Source organism: Phalacrocorax aristotelis, chromosome 19 (genome assembly GCF_949628215.1).
Source record: "Phalacrocorax aristotelis chromosome 19, bGulAri2.1, whole genome shotgun sequence".
NCBI lineage: Eukaryota > Metazoa > Chordata > Aves > Suliformes > Phalacrocoracidae > Phalacrocorax > Phalacrocorax aristotelis.
Window position 1 is genome coordinate 6,179,157 of NC_134294.1, and position 12,938 is coordinate 6,192,094.

A 12,938-nucleotide genomic window follows, 5' to 3' on the forward strand; every position below is an offset into this window, starting at 1 on the left:
CCCCTATAAAACCAATGTTGATCTGACCAGTGCAAGCCGGCAACAGGCCAAACTTGTTACATACAAAGTCCTTATACAAAAAGGCAGGGAGAGAAGCTGCAAAGACTAAACCTAGGCTCAACAGTGGAAATCCCCCAGCTTGTCCCATCATTTGCAGCTGTGTATCCAGCTCCTTACTCATTAGATCCTCTGAGCCTCGCACATTTAACCCTGTTATATTACGACTCTCTCGTTTTCCATTTGGCTGAGGTGCCAGCCAAGCAGCAGCACTTATCGTATCAGGCCACCATCTCAGCAGGAAACAATGACGCTTGGGGGACCAAAGGGGGGGGGGAGGAAGGGAGAAAGGTTTAAAACCAACAGGAAATGCTTTTACATCTCAGACACTGCTGCTTGTAACCCAAGAGGAATTGAAATGATCGGTAAGCCAAAGGGTACGTGCGCGTTTCTTTCCCCGCCTGTGCTTACCCTGACCATAGTTCAGGCGTATTCATGTGACCCTGCGCCAGCAGCATCGGTTTGAAGCAAGTGCCTGTGGACGGGGGAGCCAGTGGCCAAGCATGGGATGCTGCAGCCTGAGCGCCAGGCAGGCTGGGTCTGCAGGAATAGGCCAGGATGAGGTGGAGCTACTGAGGACAGGCAGGACCAGGTAGGTAGCAATTTTGGGGGCATGTGAAAAAAGCCAATCAGCTCCACTGAAACAGAAAGACATTTGGTGCTTGAGACCAAAACTCAGTGGCTGTATTTGCTTTCCAAATATGACTCCCTTAAAGGAAAAGCTTTCTCGTTTCCCTTTTTCTAGCCAGAATTTACAGTAATGCTAAGTTTCTGTAGAAAGAACGGATCGTTCTAAGAAGATTCGTTCAATCTTCTAACAAGAGCCTGCTTACTTCTGACCAATATGTCCCCCAGATGTCGCAGTCTTTTAAGACAGACAGCATTTAAGAAACTGAAGGTGAAAGCACTCCTTCCTGCCTCGGATGTAACTTTCTGTGCTCTGGGCAGGCAATCGCAACTAACTCCTGGGGCTCTGGCAAGCATTGCTGACGTTTCGTCAGAAATGGATGTTTTCAATCAGACTGTCACATGTCAGAGACAGATCGGAGGCCTGAAAAGAAGCTCAGGAGGTCTTCAGTCCTCCTTCTACCTCTGGAGTGGCCTCAGCTCCTCCTAAATCTTCTTGACAGACGCTTATCTAACCTGTCCTTGAAAACGTCCAGTGATGAAGGTTCTGCAATGTCCCAGGCAAGCCGTTGTTTCTTCCTAATAGCTAAGCTTTAAGGCAGGTAAGGCCATGGTCTGTATCTTAGGCACCACAGACAAAAGGCAAAAACTGTTCCCCTCCTCTTTCTAGTGGTCTTTCACACACGTGAAGACTGTTCCCGCATCACCTCAGTGTGCTTTACTTTAGGCCTAGCGTTCACCTGCATTACACATTCCCTTCCTTAATTATACCATATTACAAGAAACAGTATTATTCCTTCCTCGTCCATTCAGGCAGGGGCACTGAGAGTGCCTTCAGCATCCCTACAGTCTCTTCTATGCAACGCCAGTGGAAAACCAAGAGTCTTAAGTGCTCTATTGAATTTAGGACCTCATCTCTGCTTAACGTGAGGGGACATTTAGTGGTATGTTCCCCAGAAGTTCAGGTGTGTTATTCCCTGACACGCCTGCTTTCTGATTCTGCATCGCCTGCATTTTTTTCCCTAGAGTTCCCTGCAGTTCACTGAGCTGTTACCAACCGATATTCCAGTCAAAACTAGCATATTTTAAAATACACCAAATTTATATCAGAAAGCCATAAATTGGCCTGCTCACTGAGCATTAATCTCTATCTCTTTTAAAAAAATCAACACGTGTAAGTGCTTTTCTATACCTTTCCATAGTCTCTTCCATTTCAGAATATGGTCCAGCTCAGAAGGCCAGAGTGAGGCATCCCTCCATCCCAAGGACCCTGCAATCCTAGCAGAAACAGAAGATGTGAGTATGAGCAGGGTCACGCAACCAAAGACTTGCATGTAGAATCAAGGAAGAAATCAGAGGCCTATTTATCTCGCCCACCACGGCGTTATCCTGATGCAGTACCCCATTACAGTAAAGTGCGAGAGGCTATGACATGCCCTTTGTTTTGAATGCACGTAATCAACAGTTCTCCCTGTTTTGGGGCCCAGGTATAGGTTTTCCAGCTTCTGTAAGAAATGTTGTCATCACAAAGCAGTTTGGGATTTTTCTCCTGGTACCGTATTTTATCACCATTGTTGAGAGAAGATGCTCAGAGGGAGGGGAAGCGATTTATGCAAATTCACATAAATGGTCAACATCCAAATCTCCCACGAGCTGGGCTGCAAAACCAGCCCTTCTCTCACTTCTGGCTAGTGTTAGAAATCATTATTGTTTGGCTCTCACCCCCATTTTTCCACCTCTACTTGTTGTACCTTACCGGAGATTCCTGGTAGCGTTACCAGAAGAGATGCATGCTGCTCTCTGTTTGTTTCAGACAGAAGCACTGTGGGGAAGAACACGGGAGGAACTAGCGAACTTGCTGATCACACAGCCTATCAGCGGCTGGGAAGGGATGCACATCCACTCTCTTGGGGAAATTATTTGGTCTTCCCTCGTTTTTCTGAGAAGTTATTGCATGGAGGTAATCATCCTCTTACTGTAACCACCGAGCAATACGCAAGGGATAAGGTGGGGGTAAATTTGGATTTCATACGTCCTGGCCAAATGACTGTCAAATCGCTAGGCTTGACTGAAGCTACAATTTGCCCTCACCTTTATTTTCAAGAGTTGATGCTAATATGTTCAGCCTTTTTCACCAGTGCCAGCAAAAGCTGAATGGATTTCATAGCCACTTCCTGGAGAAGCATGAATCTTTTCATTGACTCCCTGGGGAAACAAAAATGGTTTTTTTGTCAGAACTTTTTTGTATTCTTTTCCCCAAAGAGATAAGGGTTGGTTATTACGGTTGCAAATTTGTATGTGTAACAATGGAGCCCTCTCCACAGGTAGTGGAGGAGACTGGTAAAACCAATGCAGTGTGATTGCCGTTACCCTGGTTTTGACGAGGTCAGAAGAGGGAAATGAGATCTGTTCTAACTTTGCCATGGACTCCTGCCTCTCTAAGTGCACATCGCTGTTTATCTGGCTGTACACAGATGAGGAAAACCACCCTGTCTCACAGGAATGCCATGGTCCGGCTCACTAGTGCTCAGAGAGGGCATGGAGAGTATTTAAGGAAAGATGGCACAAAATGACAAAGTACTGACCTAAAGCTTCAGTCAAACTGACCTAGTGCAAGAGAGTCTGGCATTAAACACTGCCTAGTTCCTAGGTACAAGCAGCCACTAAGCACGGCAGCCTATCAGCACTGTCGGTACATAAAGATGCACCAAGTACTGCATCAGCAGAAAGGAAGGGAAAGTGAAGAGCTTTGAAGAAATATCATTTCTTTTTTTAAAAAAAAAATAATTGGAAACATTTTGGGGGAAAGGCATAACTGATCTTGCTTCAACAGGAGATGCGTGAATGCTACGTTGTGCTGTTCTCCTTCCACTTGCTGATTCTTTCAGTGGATCGTACAAAGAAGGCATTAGTTTATGAGGTAAAGCACAAGAACCCTTTTGTGTCTGTTCTATGCCTGTTCATACTCAAGATTTTCTAAATTTCCCTTTGCTCATAGCTCTAGCATGCACATGGCAAAAAGAGTACCTACCCTCGGTGCCCTGCCAAGAGGCCGGCTCAGGATGGAGCAGACGTGTGCGTGTCCCGTCAGCCCGGGCACAGACACCCCACTGAGCTCAGGGGACCGTTGGCATGTTTTCTAGCACAGCAGCTCACAAACCTCCATTTTTCAGCTTACTTTGAACTGGGAAGGGATTCTGCTCCAGGGAGTGAAGAAGAAGTGCCAGTTTCTATTCATATGCCTACTTCTTGGATCTGTAATGTTAGCTGGCCTCTCATCACTTAATTCATTTACCCAGGGAGAGGGACTGCAGCTCTGTACGCGTGAGCTAAATTAACAAGGCAATAGCCAAGAGGTATGGAAAAAAGGTCATAACAACAGACATTGTGAGGAGAGACATATCCAGAAGAGCTGTCTTCAGCACAGCAATGTCCTCTGATGGCTCTTTTTGGTATATGTCTGTGGATCCTAGATGTGAGGAAAAGCGAGCCAAACTAGGAAACTGCATAACTAGAGCAAGAAGGTCCTCGATCTGTATAACATTGGCGTCAATAAAAACAAAGTCCCTCCGTCAGTTAAGCTTGGTGGTGTAAGAGGAGACAGAAAAGAAATCATCAGTTTATAAAATACAGGATCCGAAATGCAAACTGGGGCCTTTTTTGTCCTGACCATGAGCATGATCTTGTAGCACGGTTTGGGGCATGTGGCAGACAGACGGGGAGGCTGCAAGGCAGGTGAAATCCCGTCTGGTTCATACAAAGTCCTTTTCAACACCAGCCTTGGTCTATTGGTGGAGCTCACCCCTCTACCTCAGAGCACTTTATGAAGGAGGACAGTCATTCTACAGGCAGGGAGAGGCGAATAACCCCCAATTTCCTATGTCTTCAGACAAAGAGCTGAAGGTCGCCCCACGCAGATTTCCGTAAAGTCAACAGTTCAAAGGATGGGCAATTCTTTAGCCTGGCTTGCAGAAAAGCATTCTGCTGTATGTTGGAGGGACCGCAGCGGGACACAGAGGAGTTGTTGTTACCAACCAATTTCTAACACAATTCCCTACCATACAGGGTCTCCTTCCTCTTGCTGGAATGCGCCTGAGAGAGATTGTGAGTGCCATCAGCCACACATTTGAAATCTCCGGTAAGCCTGTCCTGCCGTTCCTGAAGGGGCCCGTGACAGTCACAGAGCAGTGATACCCATGCTCTCGCCTTCAAGGCCTGGCCTACGTGGCTAGAAATGAGCGGGGCCGTGCAGCCATGTGGAGGACTACCGAAGAAGGGACATGCCTCCTCTCCAACCTGCCGCCATGCTGGAGCATGTGCCGTGCCTTTCCGGGCTGGACACTCACGTGCAGCACACGCTATAGTTGCACGGAGGGGTGAGACAAAGCTAGAGGGAAGGAATTTGGAATCTTAGTTTTTACAGGTGGACACAACTGCTGCACAGCCTTAAACCAAGGATGCCCTAGGGTGAACTAGGATTCCTCACGTGCAAGGCAATATAGGTTATAAGTTCCCCTTTACTCTAATTTTCTACTTAAACTAAAGAGGAGGCAGCTGCTGATGTCTGCATTTAGAACAAGGAAGGTACATAACTGTCCCGGTGCCGACCCAGTATCTGCCATCAAGAACGACGCAGGACAGACATGAGTTTGTTCAGCCATGAGCTATCACAGCACAGGCGGGATGTGGCTATAGAGATAAGAACGACAGAGCAGGGGGGCAGCACACAGGATTCACCCGCTAGGCTCAAAGGCAGAGCGCAACTGCCCTTCCCGAGACCCACGCGTTGTACGTTTCCTTGCACAGGGTCCATGATAGAACCCAGGCTCGTTTGCTGCCAGAACTCAGCCGACTTCGACACGTGGGTTCAACGCCTCCGGCACCAAATCCAGATGGCAAACGCTCACTGCCCAGTCAGTCCCAGCAATAATATCTCTTTTCTGGTGAGTCAATGCAGAGGAGATGTAAAGGGAATGGGATGAAAACAGGGAACAGTGGCAGCTTTGAACATAAACAGGGTTTTTCATGGATTTTTAGAACGCAGGCTGGAAATGAACAATAGCGTTACAATAGTTGAGGATGCTGTTCCAGGCTATGGCAAGTAAACGTGCTACACACAAATTTGCAATTGCTACTCTATGATCATGAGAGATTTTAGAAAAATTAACGATCCTTTTTGTTCCTGGGTCGTAACTACAACACTGATTAAAAAGAAAAAAAAAAAAATCCTCTTAGTTACAGTCACAAAATAAAGGCTTTTTATACGTGCTGGCTTGTAGAAGCGACACTCTGCAACGTCCAGAAGGGTCACAAGGTGGCAGGACTACCCTGCCATTGAAACCACCCTGGAGCTGCGCTTCGGGCGAGTCGCGCACAGCAACGCAATGAGTCCTCCCAGAGCTGCTGCCCACGTTGTGGTGTGCGCAGATTCCTAACGGGCAGGGGTCAGCTAGAAAGGCAGCTTGTCATTCCCCCCTCCCTCGTGAGAGTTACTAACAGTTCTGCTAAGTCTCCCCCTTATTTTAAACACCCGCCCTGTTGTCTAGCAGCCTGTAGCTTGACGCCTCGCATGGCAGAGGCTCCAGGGCAGCCCTGTACCTTAGTTGTGTCTAACAGCACGCTTGCCTTCAGTCTGGGGGCAGAAAGTGCAACCCAGAATACCCACCCTTAAGAGCTGCTGATTCCTGATGTTCCCCAGAGTTCACATAATTGTGTGTGGCTGGGGGATACAAGCTAATTTTACAGGAGTTAGCTCTGGCGGTCCTGCTCTAAGGGTTCAATATAGACTGCAGCAATCCACCCAGGACTCAGCATAGCCATGCACACCGTGAGCCCCCGCTCCCCCCTTAGTCGGACAGCTCTACTTTGAAGGAAAAAGGAAAATATCCCCCAATAAAGGGACTCGAATGCGAAGCTCAAAGTGCTTTGAACTAAGAGGAATTCTGAATTCAAATCAAACCAGTGTCTCAACCAACCTCTTCTGAGGGGGAGGACGAAAATGAGACCCTCCCCTTTTAACAGCTAAAGCTGTTTGGTTGCCTCAGCTGCTGCTCATGAAGCCACGGTACACATGGCTTTGTTCAAGTAGGTAGGGAACCTACAGCAAACTAGGAACTTCATCATGGGTTTCCCAGTTTCCAAGCATATATCCTAAATACCTTCCTTTTAGCACTCTATAACCCTGAAAAACATCGTACTTGCAGTTTTACCTCATTTTGCTCTGTCTCAAAAAAAAAAAAAAAGGTGCCGTGTGATGAAGAATGGAAGAAAAGAGAGCTGATGAGACATCTGTTGTGTAACACCGTCCTGGAGTGGGAGGGAAAACCTATTCAGCACCTGGGAAGGATACAGTATTTGACCACGGTGCAAGCGGCTAGAGGCTGCATGGGGGTAAGGTACAGCACACACCACTCTGGCACGCGGGTGGCGTTAAGACGACTGGAACCAGTGAAAGTTTAGGTTCACATGGAACTGATGCTTAAAGGAAAGGGCAAAAAAAGAAGGGTAATTATGTCAAAGTCCCACAGTATTAAAGAGGCAAAAGGAAGTGCAGGTGTATTTCTGAAAGCTGCTTCTGATAATGTGTCCAAACCGTTGCATTCGGCTTCCAAGGGAGCCGAGCTGGGAGGACAGTCCTCCCCTTCCCGATCACACAGCAAGAGCAACGGTTTCTAAATATTTCCTTGCAGCTGTGCTCCTGACCTATTCTAAAAATAACCTCACCGCTTTGTGATAACCTATCAGCTTTCTGAGCCATGACTGCCCAACCTGAATAAGAAACACAAAGAATAGTGCCCGCGGCTGGCACAGGAGCGAGCGGCTGCTGCAGGCAGTTCCGAGTGTTGGTGTATTGTTATAGTCGTTGAACTTCATATTCTGCCTTTGACTGAGACAGATCCCCCGAGTGGAAGTGATTTCTTAGTCACTGAATGTTTTTGCTGGCTCTGAGATGCCTCTTTTCCACAGGACTCTGAGGAAAGACTGCTGGTCCTGTTTCCAGATGATCTGCTTTTCCTCTCTGTGGATAAGGACAGAACTGCAATCACGTATGAGGTAACAGAGGAAATATTGGTCAACTAAGTGAAGAATTAAAAGCTAGAGCTGGAGCTAGGGAGCAGCAACTGGGTGATGAAACTGTCTGATCAGCAAGGAGAAGGGGGAGAAGCTGAAGGAAAAGCACCTTTTTTTCTTTTCTTCTTTGAAGGGAAAACTCCCCCTAATTGGAATCCAGGTAAAGGAGAAATCGGCTGTGCTGGGCAGGTTACAGTTTGAAATTACAGGTAAGTAATTGAAAAGGGAAGATGAGAGCTACGAAACACAGGAGGTTCTGTCTGAATGTAGGGAAACAGTTTCTTACTGGGAGGGTAACTGAGCACTGGGACAGGTTGCTCAGAGAGGCTGGGGAGTCTCCAGCCTTGGAGATACTCAGAAGCTGTCTGGACATGGTCCTGGGCAACCAGCTCTGGGTGGCCCCGCTTGAGCAGGGGGGCTGGAGCAGGTGGCCTCCAGATGTCCCTTCCCACCTCAACCATTCTGTGATTCTCTGTGTTGCTCAGGCTTGCCTTGAGGACGGGTTATCTTGCAAAGTTGCCTTCCCACAAGGGATAGTCCCTGTGTCCTTCCTTGCTATAGGCTAAGAAGCCCTGTGTCATGGCAAACTTTGCACACTTTTCCATCACCAAACTGCTCCCTGCTAATGTCTTGCAGGAAGCCTGACAGAACCAATCCTTATCACCTGTTCCACAGCAGAGGATTATGAAAAATGCCTCTTCTGCCTCCAGAAGGTATTTTTCAGAGAACTTTACTGCAGCAATTTCTCTTTTCAAGCCTGGGATTTTCCCAGCCATCGATTCATCTAAGATCTATCATCCTCCCAACTTTTCTGGGTATTTAAAAAAATTAAAATGCTCCATCAGCCGGGGTTGAATGTGGGTCCTCTTAGGAAAAACACCTACCTACTCTAGGAGTGAAAGACTGATACCTAAGCACTCCACCTGCACTGATTTAAATAGAAATTACATACTGAAATAAGCAGAACTACTGAGGGGAGGAGGCGGGCCATTGGCCTCTATTTCATGAAGCTAGAGAGACACACTATGCCACACTGCCTCCTAAAATACCTGTGATTGCACTACCAGCTGATGATGTGGTTCCCTGGAAGTGATAGCCATGCAAACAGGAGTTCGTTCCAAGTAGGTCTTTCAAAATAGGACCGTATTTAGGTTCTAGTTTTCAGAATCAATCATTTTTTGCTGGCCAGCACATACAGCATACCCTACACATTGGAAAACCCCATCTGGGCTCAGAGGAGAGAAAGCTGAATTAGGAGGGGATGTTTTGAAAGCAGAAGAGATGTTGGGCTCTGAGTATTCATTTTCAATATGGCTATTCTATAGTTGAGTTTACCTAGTGTGTAAATTCTTGGCAGAATTAGGATATTCACATGTTGAAAATATCTTCCAGCCAGAGAAAGTCCTTGATCCTCTGGCTCTCCAGCCACCACCAATCATCCCTAAGAAATCCTGGCGACATCAGTAGGACATTAGCATGCAACGACAAGAAGGAGGTACGTTGAATACGATCCCAACAGGAATCGAAGCAGCTGCAAGAAGGAGTAAGAATAGACTGGAAATTGGAAGCCAAGCTTCTTTCAGACTGAGAGATGCATAAGGGTCTGCTCACAAACTGTTCTCCACTGGCTGCTGTTCTGAATGGGCCATTGCAATCAATGTGGGATCTTGTGATTCTGACCTCAGCTGTACACATGCCTCAAGGAGAAACCTTTTTCAATTTTCTTACTATATTTATTCCCTGATTCTTTTCAGAAAAAGAAACATTGTAAGATCCTGTGTAAATACTATTAATAAAACCCATTTACTTGAGCCTAAACCATGTGTAGAAAGCAGCATAACTGTTGGTTTGGAGAGCCATTGCCTTCCTTTGAAATGGCAGGCACCGTGCGATTCTTGATGATGAACAGCCCCTTTGCTAGAGCTTTTCTTCCCTGCCCAAATCAAGAAGAAATGTTAATCCTGCAAGTTTTCACAAACCAAATATTGTTTCCCCAAATACTCCTTGCTAACATCTACTCTCCAAAAAGAACAACCCAAAACCCTCCAGGTTGAATCAAATCTGTTTGTTTTGAGGATTTCAAAATATTTCATGGGGATTTTGAACACCTCAAGAATTTTCTCTCCACTGTACGTATATGTGGCACTGAAAAGGAAGCATTGCTACAAACCAAAACAACTAAGCATTGAATTTCAAACAGTTCTCAGTTACCTGTAGGTTAATCATCCAGGCTGCATCTGTGGTATAACTGCAAAGTCACTGAACAAGCTCTGCGTGGTCCCTGGTCTATCCCAATTTTTGCTTTATGCAGCCTACGCTGTCCATGTAAATGTAAATCAAGAAAACAGACAGCTGCGTATACCGAAAAAATAAAAAAGACAGTTTTAGAAGAAAAAAAAAAAAATCTAACAAAGGTATGCCCACAAGCACCATCAATTTTGTGTCTCTTTTCCTAAGGCTTTTCAGAACTGAACACCTCTGCCAAGCTGGGCTGAAACTAGGCAGCAAGTTGAAAAGTTAGTTTGAAAAACAGGTGTGCAATCAAACGATTGCTTCATTTCCCTTTCCTTGGGAAAGGAGACAAAAAGAATTAAAGACAGGCTAACCCGTGAAAATATTGTTTGACTTCTTCCTTTTCAAAACATTAATTATTTGCAGGAAACATGAGTGGACGTGGTAGCATAGCAAAACGCTGTCTGCACATTTCCTTAGCTGCCTTCTGTTTGAGCAAAACCCCTAGTACGAGGACAGCTGTTTCTGTACCTCTGGCATTTCTCTTATCCTGTTACTCTTTCATGTTTTTTGCAGTTAAAAGATGAAGAAATCCCCAGAGCTCTCTGGGGCCCCAAACGCCCGTGATCATTATTTATGTATGTAAGCAAATGACTATATAAAAGGGTTTCACCTTATTCACCTGACCAACCGCTACCCCACATTTCCTAAAGCTGTGTGGAAGGTCTTTATCTGATTCTGAACAGCAAGCCACTTCTAAGCACCAAACACTGTTTAAAACTTTGTCTTAACAGTGTGAAGTCTCTTAAAAATTTACATATAGAGAAAATCCTGAAGAACTGTAGATCTAGAGGAATTATTTAATTAAACTTTTGGAGAAGGTGCAGAAAACCAAAGATAGAAGGCTAACTCCTCTCCTCTCCTGGGTACCATTTCCCTGCGCCGAAATTTTGCATCATACTTTTTTCATTTTAGAAGTCAAAATTTGAGAATATGGATCTGGGTTAGAAGCACCAAACTCTAAATGGTAATACCAGATCTAGCATCAGGAAAACAAGATACATTGCCCAGAGAAAAGCTGCTAAATTTTGTTCTCTCTCCAAAGCTGGGTCATTGGAAGACCCCAGACCTCAGAGCGATCGGAGGTTTCTCTCCTGAAGGCCAGTTTCAATTCTTACTGTGCCAGCGACTTCCCCTTTTTCCAGGGGCAGGCAAGGGAGCCTCAGGCACAGCTAAATGATGTCAGATTCTAAGAAATCACAAAGCATGGTATATTAGTAGCTTCCTAAAATGCGTCAGTGGTGTTCCTTTCTAAGTAACGTTAAAGAACATGTGCTAAAAGAGCTGGTTCTTAAGATCGTGAAAGATTTTACTGACCATGTCTGCGACACTCAACACCCCCGGCAGCTTGTGAGACTGCCTCGAGCAGGACGGAAAGGCACGCTTTCACCATGTAGGAGGCTTCTTCCACCTCTGGGGTATAAACAGAATCGTTCCAGAAATTTATTAGTTAAGCGCTATCTGCTTTTCAGAGTCCTCGCTCGCATGTAGGCTGCAGCACGACCCAGCTGCGTGCAATACCGGTTTTATCTACCTTTTCCTCAACACATGAAGGCAACAGCACTGGCCACACAACCCCGGTTAACAGCCAGGCAAGCCCTGTGAAATACTGCCGGCAGAGCCTTCCGAGGCCAGGAGCAGGCAGCCTGCCTCCGTGGAGCATGAGGGGTGCAGAGACATCTCTCAGCCTCACAGACAGACAGACGCCATCACCAAATCCAACCCCAAGACATCACCTGGGAGTGGCTTCTCTGACGGCCAAAGACAGACACCGCCAGCAGAGCTCCACGTCACCAGCCAGCCCGGGCCGGGGCTGGGCGGCATCACCCGGCGGGTGGGCAGCCTCCGCAGGGCTGCGACACCTCTGGCCTCGGCCGCTCGGTGGCCGCAGAAACCCAGCTCCCGCCCCCGGCTGTGACCGAGCGATCCACATCTGTGCCTCTGGGATGGGTTCAATGTGTGAAGTCAGGGAGAGCAGTAAGGTGGCTGGTGAGGGCGTAGAATCATAGCATCGTTAAGGTTGGAAAAGACCCTTAAGATCATCGAGTCCAACCGCTAACCTATCACTGCCTAGCCCACCACTAAACCATATCCTCAAGCACCACATCTGCCCTCTTAAATACCTCCAGGGGTGGAGACGCCACCACCTCCCTGGGCAGCCTGTGCCAATGTTTGACAACCCTTTCAGTGAAGAAGTTTTTCCTAATATCCAACCTAAACGTCCCCTGGCGCAGCTTGAGGCCGTTTCCTCTCGTCCGATCGCTTGTTACTAGGGAGAAGAGACCGACCCCTGCCTCACTACACTCCCCAGACTCATAGGAGAAAACACATATCTAGGAAAGGCTCCCAGTAAATAGCAACAAGTCCTTACTCATCATTGGCAGCTCTGATTTCTTTACAATCAGATTCCTCAGCTCATAGGACAACTCAAAGACAAGCCTAAGACTCCTAATAAGATAAGGACTAAGTGCTACAAACTGTCCCACAAAAAAAATGCATTTTTTTTCATAAACATGAAATATACCTTCTAAGGTTCATGTACATATCATGTAAAGCTTATTATGTCCTCAGCTAAGCCGTAACTTGATGTTGTCATTTCAGAGCCTGCATATTTGCCTTTTTGTTAGCAAAACAAGGAACTTTTTTTTTAACAAAATCATTGTGTTTCGTATTTTAACTATTTACTCATGACAGTAATGAGTCTCTGGAAACTTTGGGACATGTAGAGATATTTTACTTTCTCTTTTGAAAAGAGGTTCAAGAAAAAAAAAAATACGGTTACAGACATTCAATTGGATGTAACTGATTTGAGGGAGAAGCGTTTTTTAGCCTACAGTCCCTATACAGAAATCAAGCTGAAGTTCAAATCAGAACTTGAAAATCCCCATAAG

The 12,938-nt window shown here is 46.2% G+C and overlaps 1 protein-coding gene across 3 annotated transcripts; it reads left to right on the top strand.

Annotated features, from left to right (window-relative positions):
* Positions 1 to 374: 374 nt before the first annotated feature.
* LOC142066456 (putative pleckstrin homology domain-containing family N member 1) lies at positions 375 to 9,570 on the top strand. Of its 3 annotated transcripts, XM_075113876.1 has the most exons (12): positions 382 to 422; positions 513 to 649; positions 1,902 to 1,980; positions 2,498 to 2,644; positions 3,518 to 3,604; positions 4,750 to 4,822; positions 5,491 to 5,627; positions 6,928 to 7,074; positions 7,651 to 7,737; positions 7,889 to 7,964; positions 8,392 to 8,468; positions 9,148 to 9,570. In XM_075113876.1, the coding sequence occupies exons 2-12, from the start codon at positions 561 to 563 to the stop codon at positions 9,220 to 9,222; spliced, it is 1,074 nt and encodes a 357-aa protein (XP_074969977.1). In that variant the 5' UTR covers positions 382 to 422; positions 513 to 560; the 3' UTR covers positions 9,223 to 9,570. The 3 variants fall into 3 exon arrangements, 2 of the variants coding, with proteins under 2 accessions (XP_074969977.1, XP_074969976.1); XR_012663712.1 differs by having other exon boundaries at positions 375 to 649; positions 6,928 to 7,079; XM_075113875.1 differs by having other exon boundaries at positions 382 to 649.
* Positions 9,571 to 12,938: the final 3,368 nt, after the last annotated feature.